Source organism: Vombatus ursinus, unplaced genomic scaffold (genome assembly GCF_900497805.2).
Source record: "Vombatus ursinus unplaced genomic scaffold, bare-nosed wombat genome assembly UNPS02010548.1, whole genome shotgun sequence".
NCBI lineage: Eukaryota > Metazoa > Chordata > Mammalia > Diprotodontia > Vombatidae > Vombatus > Vombatus ursinus.
This window is the reverse complement of record NW_020950326.1, coordinates 1,771,083-1,788,419: the sequence shown is the minus strand read 5'-3', so window position 1 is coordinate 1,788,419 and position 17,337 is coordinate 1,771,083. Positions and strand designations below refer to the sequence as shown.

The following is a 17,337-nucleotide window of genomic DNA, read 5'->3' as shown; positions in this document are numbered from 1 at the left end:
AATTATGGAGATTATGCTAGATTTCACATTTTAATATAACCAAAAGCATTTGATTTCATACAAAAGTAAACATTTATACCTAGATATTCAAGTTTGGTAAATAGTTCTATATTTTATCTATAATAAATAGAAATAGTTGACCTGTGGTCAATTCAATATCTAAACAATAGAGCAATCAACTCAAATGTATTTATCAAACATCTAACATGCATCAGGTACTATCCTAACAGATGGAAATTCAAAGAAAAGAATAAATTCTCCACCCTTAAGGATCTTAAAGTTATTGCAGAAAGCCATATGCATCTGTATAATAAGATTGAAAATAATTAGGGAAGGGCATGCTAGTACCTGTGAATGAAGTAGAGAAATAATATGGCACTTGAATTGAGTTCACTTTAATACATACCATCTTTAATTGTAGAGTCTTATATTCATTGGGCCAGGCATTCTTTTTTAACAACTTAAATTCCATAAAATTGAACCTATAACATCTTAAGTATGCATAACAAAAAAAATTGTTACCAAAGAAACCCTTGTGCTTATTTCTCAGATATGAAGAAAAAGTAGTTCAATAAGGGTGATTTGATAAGATTGATTAAGTACATTATGAAACATTCTGAAGCAAAGCAAATACTCTTTACTTTGCACAGAATAAGATGAAATGTGCATGAAGAGTTTGAAGGACTGAGGTTATATATGACGAAAAATACTTTAACTTTGAAGGTTATTAAATATAGATAAGAATGGATTGCTAGTCAAGGTTAATGAAAAACTTCCAAAGAAGTTTAGATCAATGATGTGGTGTAGAGAAGAGAGCTAAATTTGAAATTAGAGAACCTCAGTTTAGATTCTACCTATGGTGTTTACTACCTATGTTACTGTGGGTAAATAATTTAAGTTCTCTGGTTCTAAGTTATTGTTGTTCAGTCATTCAATCAAATCTGACTCTTTGTGACTCTGGATGGAGTTTTCTTGGCAAAGATACTGGAGTGGTTAGCCATTTTCATCTCCAATGGATTAAGGCAAACAAAGGTTAAGGGACTTGCCCAGGGTCATATAACTAGTAATGTCTGAGGCTGAATTTGAACTCAGATTTTCCTGACTGCAAGTCCAGTGCTCTATCCACTAAGCCATGTAGCTGCCCTGGTTCTAAGTTACCTCAACTGTAATATTAGGGTTTGGATGAGATGATCCTTAAATTTCCTTCCTTCCACACATATTCACTTGATAATTGTTTGTTGTTCAGTTGTTTCATTCACGTCTGACTCTTCATGACCCCACTTGGAATTTTCTTGGCAAAGATACTAGAGTGGTTGACCATATCTTTCTCCAGTTCATTTTACAGATAAGGAAACTGAGGCAAACAGGGTTGTGTAATTTGTCCAGCGTCACACAGCTAGTAAGTGTATGACACTGGATTTGAACTCACGTCTTCTGACTCTAGACCCAGTGCTCTATCGTAGGTTCTAATGACAATTACTTACCTATTATTGAATATAGTTATACCATTTGGTGAGTTTTCTTTGTGAGATATAACCTTATAGGTTTTGAAGAATAGACCTAACATATATTCACAATGTTTTGACCTCCATTCTATGTGAAGATTTGAGGATGTACAATTAGACAAATTAAGATCCTTTCAACCTGTTTTCCCTTCCATTTTCTAGGTTAAAGTAAAAACCATGGAAAATATAATTCATTTAATGTGACTTTTAGTTTAAAAAATAATATTGCATCTATAACCACCAGAATTCTTCAGGATATTTACTTTTAATCATTCTCCAAATATATTCATTAGCATATCTATATTAACCTGGATGAATAATACAATGCATAGAACCTTAATTATAGGTGTGAAGTCCTCACTTCATTAATGACACACACTGGCTCAGTGACCCTGGGTAAGTCATTTCATTTCTCAGTGCTCCAAAACAATTTTATAATACCACAGCTGCAGAGAAGATGCTGCCTAATGTTAGCAGAAGGAGGTTCTCAGTGTTAGTTCCCCACCCAAAATAAATCAGAGGTTGAGCATTTTTTATTTAATCTACTACTTTTGATGTGTTTAAGAATCATACCATGAGATCATACAAAAATATGTTTGTGTTTAACATTGTGTGTGTGTGTGTGTATGTGCACGTGTGCATATGCAGGCATGTGTGTTTTAGAATTGTGTTCTGATCATTTTCTAAAACACTGATCCATTGCAAAACAGTCTGTATATATTTTTTCACAATGGTAAATTGTAGTTAACAACAACAAAAACTAAACAGAAACAGAATGTTTTCCTTAGTTTTCAAATTCCTTCCCTTCCCCAGCAGTCACCAGTCCATTGAAACCCAGAAAATTACTTCACAGACACTGTACATATTTGTTGTATTTATATATTTTAACAGTTAGTTGGAATAAAAAAAATCAACCATTGATGGAAAACTACCAAATTTTCAAACATTGATATCTGCTTTCTGCTATAGTTTTAGTACTGGAGCTCCCAGTACATAGGTACTATTTTCCCGAGGCCTTATGTAAGTAAAATTACATAGTCTATTCTCAATTCAGTGAAAAAAGTGACAGATAAAATTTTTGTTCAGAGAAAGTAGGTTTGTCCAGAATAGTTCATCATCTTGATTTCTCCTAAAGTGACATTTTCTGCTTAAAGTGTCCTGTTGTTTTCTGGTATTTTCGACTTAGAATTGAGAACCCACTTAAACACATCATATATAATTTAGACTTTTTTTTTGCTTTGACCCAAGAACTAGGTGGTCCAAGGATTTAATTGAACCCCTAAACCTAGTGTGTATATACTGTCTACAGTGTTCCTGGCAAAAGATCACCCAATCTCTGTTTGAAGACCTTCAGAATGGGGAGCCAATACGCTAGAGAAAATGTTTAGAAGTTTTTCCTTTAATTGAGCTCAAATCTGCCTTAGTTTAAAATTAGTTTGTTACTTTTATCTTGGTAGTGACACAATGTCAATCTAAGGTCTCTCCTACATGCTAACACTTCAGTTATTTGAAATAATAGTAATAGTAATCACATATTGCCAAAGCTATCTCTTTTCCATGGTTGACATTCCAGGATTCTCATCTGATCCTCATATAAAATAATGTCCCCTCGCCTTCCTGGTCACCCTCACCTAGATGTGATCCAATTACTCAATATAGTTCCTGAAGTGTGGTCCTCAGAACTGAACACAAAACTTCCCAAAGGCTCTGACTACTAAAGGTGACCATGGAATAGTGTTATCTTTGGTCTTGTATGATATAGCTATAGACAAAATAAATATGTTTGTTTTCAGAAGCTTATTCACACTTGTGGGGCACATTTTGCTGACATTCCTAGTCCTTTTATACAGGTTTTGTCTAATGATTTCTGTCATATATGTTTGTAAAGTTTATGTTTACCCTTAAATTTCAGGTATTTATTTTGCCTCTATTTAGTTTGACCACATTAGAATTAATTCCCAAACACCGTTCCAATTTTTGATCATATGAAGAGGTAGTAGGGCATAATTGATAGAGATTTGGCCTCATAGTTGAGAAGATACCAATTTGAATAATTCCTCTCTCATGTGTTGGCTGAGTGACTATGAGCAAGTCAGTTATCCTTATGGTACACATACAACTTATAAATTGTGGAACACTTATTCCTTTGTATTTGTTGTGAAATTTTTTTCTAGGAGTTCCATGTACCAGTGAAAGTACTGATCCAAGTCAAAAAGTTTAACTATGCATCCCAATTTGTTTTATCCTCAAATTTAGGTTAAAAAAGACATTTCATTAAGTGATAATTATGCTGAATAAATAAAATTATGTGAAATTACTTTACTTCTGTGAAAAATAGAATAAAAATAAAGGCTGGGAGCAACCCTCATTTTCTTCCAAGACATGAAATTACTAATGAAAACTCTTTATCTCTCTCTATCACTATCATCACATTTAAAAAAACTGTTTATATCTGAGGGTAAAAAAATCATAAACTTCAAATACTTTTACTTACAACTAACAAGTCAGGAAATATATTTTCACATAAATATATTGTCATTCCTGCTATCTTTTTACCCTTCCCCTACTCTCCTATCACCTCCTTTCTAATAGAAACTAGACTCCTCCTCATCCATCTTGCTACCAATCCTCAGCCTCCCAGTTGTTATATGTGAGCTTTTTGCTATATAATTTCAGGAATCAAACCTTCACACTGGCTGGGTGTGTATCTTCCCTGTACGTGGGCCATATGCATTTCCCTAATATGCATCTCCCTTCCCAGCAAGCCTTTGTGAAATGTTATACCCTGTTAAAATGGTAGTCCCTTGAGGGCAGATAATATCTTGTTTGCTTTTATTTGTATACTCAACAATTAGCAAAGTTTCTGGCATACATTAAGTGATTAATAGTTCCATCTTTCTATCCTTCTTTCCATCCATCCTTTCTTCCTTTCTTCCTTCCTCCCTCCCTTCCTCCTTTCCCTTCCCCAACAAAGGAATAAGAATTGGGAAATCTGAGTTAGAGCCCATGGTCCCTTATTCCCTAATTGTGTGACCATGGCCCAAACTTGTAATTTATCTACCTCAATTTCTACAACTACAAAATAAAACAAATGATAGTCAGATAGATATCCCTATAGGATAGGATCAGTTTTAAAATGCATATGAAAATGACCTGGAAAGTATAAAAATCTATGCCAAATTTCATGCTTCTACTTGAATTAAACATTTTGATCTCTAACAAAGCCATATTTCCAACCCACTCAGTGTCACCTTCTTTTCTTACCAGTTGCTGCCCTTGTACACCCCAAGCTGCATACTGCAAAATGGAATCCTCGACCTCTGGAGGGTTTAACTCCCAAACTTCCCTTGAAAAAATGCAAACATTTTATATAAATAAATTAATACTAATACTAAAAAATCACAGAAAATTGGATAAAAAGCACATGGAAAATCAAAGAATTTACCTCGTATGTATGTTGTAAATCACATATGAGGCTGTGTATGAATAATGATAAACCTGAAATGACAATTAAAGGATAATTAGTCATGCTGCCATGTAATAGAAACATCCAAAGATACAGATATATGAGACATGTAAAAGAAATCCAGGTAATGTCTGCCAACATTTGTTTGCAGATTACATCAGGTTTATTTGAAAACTAAGGACAGCTGTTGGTGGAATTGAAGGGGAGAAGAAGAGAAGGAGGAGGGATCTTCCAACTTGTCCTATTAATGTCAGAGATTGATATGGTAAATATTGTGTTTAATCTATGTGTACGAGCCTTAGGACTCTCTCTGTCTCTCTCTGTCTCTCTTTGTCTTTCTCTGTCTTTGTTTCTGTCTCTGTCTCTCTCTGTCTCTGTCTCCCTCTCTCTGTCTCTCTCTCTTTCATCCTCTCCTTCCTATAAGTTCTATCTCCCTGAATCATTGCCTACTGTTCATCAAAAGTGAGGGGAAGAAAGAAGCAATAAGAACTTTGTTCTAAAAGACAGCATAGAATCATGAAAAATGAGAGAAAATCAGAGCTCGATAGGACCTTAGAAGTATTATGTCTAAACTGTATCAAAGAAAGAATCCCATGTACAATATTCCATGGAAGTAGTAATCCAGTTGAATTATAACTTAATACCATACCATTCCACTCTTAAATTATGCTCAGGAAATAGTCAATTCTATACAGATGAAATTTGGTTCTTTGAAACTACTACCCATTTGTATTTTTTTCTTCCCTCATGGACTGAGGAAATAAATCTGATCCATTTTTTTATGTGATACTTTTTAAAAATACAGGTGTACATAGATCTATTTTGCCTCTACTAAGTCTTCCCCACCCCCCAGGATTAACATTCAAATTTCCTCTCACGGATTCTTGTGTGCATTAGAGAGAGTCGAGGGTGCCCTAAGGTTAGGTCATGGAACCAAGGTTCCTTGTCTCAAGTAATAATGGAAATCATTTGGAGGAACAAAGAGTGAAGAATCTTAAGAGAATTTTAAAAGAATCAAAAAAGAAAGTAAGTAGTATCAGATCTCATACTATGCTATAAAACAATGATAATGAAAATTATTTACTGATTAAACAATAAAAAAGGTGATCAATGAAACTGATTAAGTACACAAAATATATAATCAAATGGACACAAGAGCATAGTGCTAAATCAATCCAAAGACTCTCTTCTGCAAGAGCTGGAGCAAGGACTACACTATTCAATAAAATCTTATGGGAAAACTGACAAACATTCTGGGAGAAATTAGATTTAAACCAAAATCTCACAGTGTATACCAAGATAAATTCAAATCCAATGTCTGTCTTAGACATAAAACAACTACTTCATTAAGAAAAATAAATGGAGGTGCAAGGAAAGAAACCTAAGGATAGGAAAATCAATTGTGAATAAGAGAATAAAGAGGATAACAAAAGACAAAATGAAAAATTTTGATTATGCAAACTGAAGGTTTTTCATAAAACAATTAATAGTTAAAATGAAAGGAAAATAGTTAACTATTAAGACCTTAAGTTTCTCTGCTAATGACCTAAAGTACACAAGGAATTGATACAATTATATAAGAACAAGATCAAGTAGTTATATGATGTGAACTTTCAATGGACATATAACAAATTCTACAAAAAAAGTAAAAATCATAGAAATGCAAATTAAAGCAGCTTTGAGATTCTAACTCATGTCATTATCATTTCAAATGTCAACAGAGGGAAAATGAAAATTGATAAAACTGCTGAATGAAAACAGAAATTCTCATAAATATTTGTTTGAGCTGTGATGTGTTCTAGCTATTATAGAAACCATTTTATAACTGTACCTCCAAAGTTATTAAATGATGCGCATTCTTTAAACAAGAAATGTATCACGATTAGTCCTATAAACAAATACACACACACACACACACACATATATATATACATACATATATACATACACATACACACACATATAAGAAATAGGAAAAGGACCTATATGTATGAAAGTATTTAAATTAGTTTTTTTGTAGTGTCAAAAAAATAGAAACTAAGGGAGTATCCATCAATTGGGAACTAACCAAACAGATTTAGAATATGACTTGTAATGACCTATTATGGAGACATTAAAAACTGGTGAAAGAGGTGATTCCTAAAACCTGGGAATATGTGTATGAACTGATGCAGAGCAAGCTAAGCAGAACTCAGTTGATGACTTATAAACACTGAGAAAAGCATGAAAAATTGTCTCTGCCATCAACCATGAGCATAACACACATTTTCACACATGGATAATGTGGGCATTTCTTTTGCACAATTATGCATATTTGGTATAAGATTTTTTTCAATTCAGGGTGAAGGAATGAGAAAAGTAAGGGAGGCAGCTAGGTGGTGAAGTGGATAGAGCACCTGCCCTGGAGTCAGGAGGACCTGAGTTCAAATCTGGCCTCAGACACATAACAATCACTGACTGTGTGACTCTGGGCAAGTCACTTAACCCCAATTGCCTCACAAAAAAAAAATGGAGAGTAAGGGAGGTTAGTTATTAGGTTACTAAAATTATTTCAAAAAGAAGAGGAAAAAATAAGAAAAATTGTCACTGGAACATTTTATAAATGAGTATGACAGTACAAAAGTAAAGAAATATTTTATAAATGGAAAAGATGAAGAAATGGTAATACCTCTGGTTATTCAGTGTTTTTCATTTTCTGTACTATACTAGAAATTCTGAACTCTACAAAACTACTATGACTGAAGTGATGGGAATTTTTGTATCAAAGGGAATACATTTTTGATTACACAGTCCTTAGCATATACTAACTGCTAGTGTGTGTGTGTGTGTGTGTGTGTGTGTGTGTGTGTGTGTGTGTAGCAGGCTTTTTTTCTATCCCACAGATTGAAATCCCACACATTTAGGCTCAGGTATGATGTGATAAGTACAAACATCTATCAATTACTCTTTTAACAAGATTTAGATTTAAAAAGCATTTGGTTTTTGTTTCTTTGTTTTTTCTTTTAGTATTATTTTTAATTTATGGAATAAAACAAACATTTCCATAACATAGATCAATAACATAGATCAATAAAAAAGATGATTGTATGTGAAACTGCATTTATTAAGTGCTTACTATATGCCAAGTACTGTATTAAGTGCTTTGTAAATATTATCTCATTTTATCCTCACCATAATTCTGAGAAATAATTATTATTCTTACCTCCATATTACACATAAGGAAATTGAAGAAGATAGAAGTTTCAGTGACCTTTTCAGAGTCATAGTTTTAGTAAGTTCCTGAAGCCACATTTGAAATCATATCTTCCTAACTCCAGGCCCAGTGCTCTTGTCCACTGAGTCACCTAGCTGCCTTTTGGAGAAAAACATACCAACTCCATACCCTTTAATTTTACTGATGTTTTAACACACACACACACACACACACATTTTCTCTCTAAACAGATTTAAACAAAATGTAGTAGGTTCTTGATATGATCTAAAATTATCTCTGAAATTAACATAAAAAAGCTTTCATTACTTACATAATTGATCAAATCCCTTAAGCTCCTATGCCACGAGAACTGGGGAAATTATTTTCACATATATTCTCCCTATTCTCTTACTCTCAAACACTAAACTCATAGTAACAATCAAAGACGAATATTACTGACCACATAATTTATTAACAATAACAATGCAAAAATATAAATAAATATTTAAACAATGTATCTGATATGAGAAAAGTAACAGTTAAAGTCACGTCTGTGGTGTGGGGGAAAATATCAATAAATAAGGTACTGTCGACTTGAATTATCTCACAACTGAAATTTATGACCCTTCCAAAATATTGGAACCATAGTCCAATACCAACAATTCACTTCTTTTCAAAATGTAGCTTACTGAGTTCCTTTAAGAATTCCATTTTATTTCTCAGATGTCAGTTAACGGTTCACTTCACCACAAAATATAGCAGTTTAGTTCTCCGAAGAACAGCAAGTTCTCTAAGTTTCCTAACCTTCACAAATTCTCCTCAGAATGGTTTATTCGTTGAATAACAGTAACAGTTCATTTTTAATTAAGAGTAAAAGACAGTTAAACATTCATTTTGTCTCCAGATTTGTATGCTGTTTACCCTTTCTAAATGTCTCGTCACTTCTTGAAATATTAGCTATCTCTCAGTCTTCAAAATTCACACACATATATATTTACAGAATCATATGCATATATCTATATATTACACATATACATATTACATATTTGTATATATGGTTCACATATATGAAATTTTAAGTTATAAATTATCTCTCTTGTGTTGGTAGCTGTTCAGTGGTTTTTCAGTCATGTTGAAGAGAATGATGAGGTTCAGGAGTTGGGTTGTCTGAAAGAATGCTAGAGGCATATTTTCTCCTAGTCAAGAGACCTTTATTGATGCAAAAGCAACTGGCAAGCCCTGGAAGGACTAGCAGTTTGCAAGAAGAAAGAGGTTTGTTTTTATACACAATTTTTCAGCACTTAGCCAAGAGTAGAATATTTTCCTATATGAGTAATTAACCATAGGGAAAGAGGAAGCAGGAAAAGGAAGCAGGTGTCCTGAGTCTAATTCAAGGATGTCATCACAAAACAAGGAACGTAGCTTGCAACAGTATAGGGGGTGCTAATTACATACATAGTATGGGCTAAGGAAGGAAGGCTTTTGTTATCTGATGGAGCTTCCTATTACTGGGCAGATTTAGATGAGGTCATCATATGTGTTGGGCAGAAGTTAGCCTCATCAATGTCTGATGCTTTATGATGCCATGTGGGGTTTTCTTGGCAGAGACACTGGAATGGTTTGGCATTTCCTTCTCCAGGTCATTTGACAGATGAGGAAACTGAGGCAGAGTTAAGTGATTTACTCAGAGTCACATAGCTAGGAGGTATCTGAGGCCATATTTGAACTCAGGTCTTTCTGACTTCAGGCCTAGTACTCTATCTACTGCTCCTTGTAGCTGCCCTTCTATCTATCTAATGAGCAATAAATATTATTTCTTCTATTCTACTATTTTAAAAATTCCTGGCCCAAATACAGAGCTATTATCATATTGAGACTCAGTCTTCAAAATATCATATGGAAGTATTGATTCAACAAAACACATTCAGTTTAAAAAAATCAATGAAACCTTTTCTTGACAGCACTATGTATATGAACTATGCCTGTCATAAAGTATAATAAAGTCAAATGACTAAAATCTGGGATTGCAAGAGCTTAAAAAAAGGTGATTATCATAAAGAACAACTTATAACAATAATGTGTTGTTTTTATAATGATGTATTACTCAATCTCTTACTATTATTAACCATTATGTTCACTCAACAATATTATGAAGTAGTTGGGAAATTAATTATTATATTCATGAGAATGCTGCCATTCAGAGAGATTAAATGAATTTCCAGTAAGTCACAAAGCTAGTTACTGGTTTAGAGAAACCTCAAGTTCTAGTCTCCATATTCTAGTGTACTGTGCATTTTCATGAAGATCAATGAAGATCCCAAATATATTTCCACCGTAGATTTTGATTTTGGTTGTATAAACAATAAAAGTGATATTAACAATAAAAATAAGTCAGCAACCATTTTTTTAAAGTGCATACAATGTGTCAGGCAATGTATCCAGCACTAGAGAATACAAAGAAAAGGAGAAAAAAGTAATGCTCTCAAGGAACTCACAGCCTAACAAAGTGATGAAATGAAAACATTACATATAAACAGATTACATACAGGTGTAACAGGAGCTGTCCTGTGCATACTCAGATCATTTAATATATGGGCATCCTACTTCTAGGAGAATATATACTATGTTTCATTTCTATAGGGGTGAGAATAGCCTTTTCTCATTGGCTGAATAGAAAAAATGGGCTGTCTTTAAACTTGCCAGACTCTGCAATTTCACTCTTTCCCCCCTCCCCATCCCTTGTTCTTTTTGCTCTTTCTGCTGTCTGCATAGAGGTTAAAGGTCACATTTCCCAAACAGTGAGGGCTTCATTAACTGTTCTGATGAGAGGGTGCCTAATTTCTCTTCTACTCCTTTTTGTCCTAATGTCCTGAGAATTGGGCTGGGGGTCATGTTTTGAATTGTTTCATTTGTCCTTTTCTGTTCTAGAGATAGGTGGTAGAATTCCCACTGGATCAGGATTTTTGAGCCATGATGACCTCAGAAGCAAGATTCTAGGCTGTTTCAGCCAGCCAGTACAGGAGTGAATCTTTGAGAAACCAGATGCCCAGGGCTGAAGGCTAAAAACTACTTTGGGAATGGACTTTGGGATTGTGCTGTATAGGAATTGAACTACTTTCTGAGCCTAATCCTTTAGCTCTTCCCAGGATGTAAAGTGATTTTAGGGGAGATTATGCTTCCTTGTGTATGTGGAATTTATGTATGTTTAGGCTTGCTGTTGTTTTGAAGTAAACATTACTTTGTAAATGCTAATTCTACTTTTAAGTGATTAAATGAAGCTGAAGTTCAGAGACCCCCTACAATTGAGGCAATACAATTGTTGGAAGCTAGAGCCAAGGGTCAAGAGCCTAAACACTTCTCAAATCCCCTTAATAGTAATGGAGAACCCTTGGTGAATGGTGACATATTACACAGCTAGTCTTCAGGCCCTGGAAGACAGGGTAATCACTATGAAGACAATTGATAATTTCAGAGGGAAGGCAATAACATTATGGAGGATCTGGAAAGGAATGATTGATGATGATGACATTAGCAACTGCTAATATTTATTTTTGCTTAATTTTTTTTTTCAAAATCATTTGTAAACACTTTATCTTATTTGATCCTTACCACTCCCTTGTGAGCATTTGTCCTTCTTTATAGGTATTATTATGACTACTTTACATAGTAAACAATTGAGACTCAAGGTTAAATGCCCTGTCAGTAAATAACCTTTTCCTTTGTATGGTGGGGGTGGAAGTTGCAATGCTGTTTTCAGGATGAGTATAGTTTTCATAAATAATTACTTCCATAAAAAAAAAAAAAAGAATGAACAGAAGGCTTAAAGTCTTCCAGTACCTAGTTAGCTACATTTTATTTATTTATTTAAATCATAATAATGCTAAATTTAAAATGTATTAGCTTGCTCACTTTCTACTCATTCTCAGCCCCTTGCTATTTGTTTTATATCCTGCCACATGACAGATTGTCTTCTCTAAGATTACCAATTATCTTGAATGCAGATCTGCATTTCTCAGGCAATTATCACAGAAACATTAGATACTCATGATTCAATGTAAGATGCTGGTAGAGAATTAGGGGGTAAAGAATCCTTAGAAAAACTGTACCATTAGATAATATTTTGAGGAGAGATCCTTTTTTTTTAAAGGAAAGACCAGTTTATATCAAGATTTTTGTGTTTTGTAAGATTCTCTATACAAACAAGCAAGCTTACTAATGTTCAGACTCCTTTAGAGTCTGCCCAATATGACGGATGTTCTAATAAACCTTGTCTTTGGCTGAAAGAAGCCTTGTGTTGAATTCTTTTGGGCAGGATTCGCATGTGATTTTGGGATCCCAACACCCTTAAACCCCTAAACCTCATCCCTCCCAAAGCTCTTGTCTGTACATCACCTCTTAATTGTGCTCTGACTTTTCCCTCTTTATTCTATTATCCATACAGCTGCCAAATTTATATTTCTAAGACTCCGGATACATTATATAAGTCCATTGATTAAGAAGATTCAATAGTTCCTCATTTCATGTAGAAGAAAATACAAACATATTCTTGACTTTTAAAGTCATTTTCAGTATGGTTCCAATATATCTTTCCCAACTGATTTTATATTATTTGTCTTTCACAGGATCTACATTACTTACTGTTCCTTATATGTGATCTTTCATCCTCTGTACTTTTTCACAAAGTAAACCCTATACCTGGAAGGCTCTACCTTCTCTCCTCTGCCTTTTGGAATCCCAACTCCATTTATAGCTCAACTCAAGTGCCACTTCCTACATTAGACCATTCTTGAGCCTTTCAGTTATTGCCATTTTCCCCTACTACATTGCCAAAATTATATATGTGTGCATGTATAGTATACATATATACATATGTATAATATACCCCCATATATATGTATATGTATGTACATATATACATATATATATACACACATGTATTTAATTTTCTGTGTATCTTCCTCCCCATCCAAAAAATATTTATTTTATGCTCTTTTAAATCACATACTATTTTCATTTTAGTCCTTTTGTCCCTATCACCTTAAAAAGGGCCTGTCACATATATAATAGATATTTTAAACATATTGTTGCATTTATTTGAATTGAGCAAACATGACATTTATTTAGAATTTACTATTGAAAGACATTGAAGTTATAAATTAAAGATGCAATCTTTGACCTCAAGGGGTTTACCTTTTATTTTCAGAATAAAACATATAGCCAAATAAGTATGCTGCAAGGGAAATTGAGCAGGGAAGAAACCTTAACAATGAGGAGGAAAAAGGCTTCATGGAGGAGTTTGCAACTGAGTTGAGCCTTAAAAGAAACCAAAGTACCTGAAAGCTGGAGATGAGAAGGGATAGAGAAAGGTATATAGGGGTGGGGAACTTACTGCCTTGAGGTTACATGTGGCCTTCTAGGTCCTTGGGTACATCCTTTTGGCTGAGTCTGGGTTTTACACAACAAATCCTTTTATTAAGGGGATTTGTTCTGTGAAGTTCAGATTCAGTCAAAGGGTCATACTTGCAGACTTACAGGGTCACATGTGGCCTCAAGGCTGCAGGGTCCCCACCCCTGGTATAGTACAGGGGATGACTTTTGAGGTTATGGAAGAGTGATCTAATTTGGCTTCTGTATGTAATTTTTAAAGGTGAGAAGCCACAAGTAAGACTAAAAAGACAGGTGGGAACCAACATCTAGAAAGTCTTAACTTCTAGGATTAGTTTTTACTGTATTCTATATGGAATGGAAAACCAGTGAAGTGTTTTTCAGCTGGAGAGTGGTGTGGCCAAACCTATGTCTTAGAGTATTACTATTCTCAAGGCTTGGTGAAGGAGGAATTGGAAAAGGGAGAGACTAGAAGAAGGAAAACCAATTAGCATCTAGCTGTCTCTCAGTAAATGCTAAGTAACAATGATGTTGACAATTACATGGTTGGTCTGCACAGTATTTAATGGTTGAAAAATGCATGCATGAAAAGTTGGGTTTTATTTGTCCCCACAAGTTGTAAAGTAATCCATTAGTTGATGAATCAGTAAATGCTTAGTGAGTACGTGCTGTGTCCCTGCCACTGTATGGTGGAGAAACAGCAAGTGTGTCAAGATTGAATAATTAAAAATACAAGACATACCAAAAGTCCTGGAGGATCTTACAATTATCCTTGGGGAGATAAAAATATATAGGTAAGAGAATGATGGACTTAATATGACAGTCAGAGAAAGCTACAAAATGAATAAAGGATTCAGTTCAGAGACAGCTCTCATGTAATAGAAAGAATATTGAATTTGGAGTCAGATTCCCAACTTTCTCACTAATAATCTCTACAAAATAGGAATAATAGATTATCAAATTAGAATGTTACTGTAAAGACCAAATGTTTCAGTGAACATAAGATATTTTGTGAATTGTAGATTGCTACATAAATTTCAACTATTATTTATATTCTTCCTAAATAAAACATTTGGTAAACACCTACTATTCATAAGAAAATTTTGTTAGATGCTGGAAGAAGCATAAGAAGAAATAAGATGGTCAGCATCCAACAACTTATGATTTAGTAGGGCAAGTATTTGAGCTATTGAAGGTTTGGAGAAATGGAGAAAGGGAAAGATATAGATAGGTACAGTGGCAGAGATAGTACATGAAGGATAGCTCTCAGTTTTATGATAGGTTCAGTATAAAAAAGGCCCATTAAGATACCATTCAAAGATTTATTGCATAAGGAGAAGATGAATTAATTGTTATTGCTACCATTACATAGAAGCTTTAAAAGTGGGGGAAAATGGTCTAATGTATCAGATTAAAATGTAAGTCCTCTTATTCTTTAGCTGTGTTTCACATTTTTTTCTTAAAGAATTAGTTATTATCTGAGGCAGTATCTAAGGGAATTAATGTCATTGAGCACAACCTATGTGAGGAAAGAGAACAGACCATTTTGATGATTTATGTTTCAACCAGACTATATCTCTTTAGTACTAAGACTTTCTCCTCTTCTTATCTGCACTGCAGCTATATATGCAATTGGTGTAAATACCAATAATTTTCTTGGCCTAGAAACTATTTAAAATATCACTATAAATTTAAAACAGAATCAAAAAAGTAGAAAAAATGAACTTTGAGGAAGAAAGTCCTTAACTAAGTAGAATATGTGAAACAAAGTCAGAAATAAAAGAAAAATGGAGTTAGAACATTCATGTCTATTTGGAATTATGGAGTCTATTGAGATTAGAGACTGATAATATTAAATTTATTCTGAGAAAATGGAAGACACCACTTAAGATGAAGAAATATTGACTTCATTTCTTGAAGAATTTCTATTATAGAATCAGTAAAGTATAGAAAATTTAGCATCATACATTAGAAGGGAATGTAATTCAAGAAGCAATTTCAAACTGCCTACTATGTGACAAGTTCAGATGAGTGATAAGAGATTCACAGCTAAAAATGAAAACAATCTCTGCCCCTAAGGAGAGTAAATTCTATTGGAAAACAAAAACAAAAATGAAACAAAACAAAAAAAAAAACTAACCAGCCAAACAACCAAACAAACAAAAAGAATGGCATACAAGCCATCATGGACAACTTGTAGAAAATTCATCAGCATAAATATAACATTGTGAGAAGATGTTGAAGCATAAAGTTGTGTTGCATAAATATAATGAAACACAAGAACAAAAAGTACGAATGTTCTAATTGTGCTCCACATTGATATGAAATGCCAGATAACTGAAGAGGTAAAAGCATGTTGGCAATGGCATAGGTTCCAGAAATTCCTGGAAAGTCTTGGAGAGAATACTGACTAGGTAATGGGATGGGTCTGCATAACACCAACATGAGGTTGAAAATAAAACAATAAGAACAAAAAACAATTTTAAAAACATTAGTAGATATTGGACCTTCAGGGTGACATACTATCAGGATGACTATCTTTATCATATGGAATAATTAAATACATATTTTGATAGCATGTAGATAGCATGGCAGTGTTTACACATATAAAGCATGTGAAAGTTGTAATTGTAGCTGCAAAGTGATTAATAGATACTGTGGTATTTTCCACACACCATGATGACTTCTTACTTCTCAGACAGATAATGGCATCTTTGAGTTCATATAATCTTATGTTTAGAGTTTGAAGAGAAATAAGATGTTATCTAGTCCAAGTCTATCTTTTACAGAGGAGGAAGCTGAGATTCAGAGTAACATAGCATAGTAGAGAGAATGCTGAATGTAGAGTCAAGAGAACCACAGCTTGAATCCTACTTCAAAACAAAATCATTATTTAGCTAGGAGAAAATCACTTGACCTTCCTGGGCCTCAGTTTCCACATCTATAGAATGTTGGCAAAACACTTGTAGTATTTACTGCACTAGATTGTTATGAGTCTTGAATTGCATATGTGTGTGTATATGTGTGTGTGTTATTAATCTATTTCACATTAAATTTCTTTTCCTGATATAAACTTATCTTTTCCATATTACTGACTTTAAAAAGTGAACATATAATTTAGGCTTTGGAGCTATGTTTGTGTTGCTATTGTTGTTTTTGTTTGTTCGTTTTTGTGGAACCAGAGAGGACTTTGGAGTATCATTTCTAGGGTCCCATACCATGGAGAGAAATGACAAGTTTTTACATAGTGCACTATACAAGCATCCTATATAAATATTGTAATTATTGTTGTTATTATTATTATTTTTTAATTTACAAAATGAGAAAGGTGATGAAGCATAAGGTAGAATTTGAACTCAGATTCCACAAAACCAAACTAAGCACTCCTTCCACTTCTGCATGTTGCCCCAGAAAATTAAGAAGCTACCTAATCCAACCTTACATAGAGAAAGCAACTTCATCTACAAAAGAGAATTTCAGGCTTAGAAAGGAAACCAGAAGTTATCTTGTTGAAAGAGAGCTGAAAATATGCATTTTCTTCAATGATTTCTATTTACCAATGTATGTCCAAAAGAGGTCACAGTGTTTCTGGCTGCATTAGTATACTTAGGGTTGTTGCAAGGTTCTCAACTTGAACAGAAATTCTGCACTTTGGAACACTACCATAGCTGACCACATAATGAGACATTTGGAGATGGGAACATGATTTTTTTTTCATCCTAGTATTGCCTTTCCTTGAAAGATACATATTGGCTGATGACTTCTGCGAAGCAAACATCTGTGTTAAT

The 17,337-nt window shown here is 33.8% G+C and overlaps 1 protein-coding gene across 1 annotated transcript in view; it reads right to left on the bottom strand.

The window, feature by feature from the left end:
- DPP10 (dipeptidyl peptidase like 10) overlaps window positions 1–17,337 on the bottom strand; it is a 934,204-nt gene that overhangs the window by 132,726 nt on the left and 784,141 nt on the right. The window contains exons 6-7 of the mRNA XM_027854721.1: window positions 4,951–5,003; window positions 4,770–4,851 (exon numbers count right to left, since the gene is read on the bottom strand). Of these exons, the coding sequence (XP_027710522.1) occupies window positions 4,770–4,851; window positions 4,951–5,003 (135 nt within the window). The remainder of the gene's footprint in view (window positions 1–4,769; window positions 4,852–4,950; window positions 5,004–17,337) is intronic.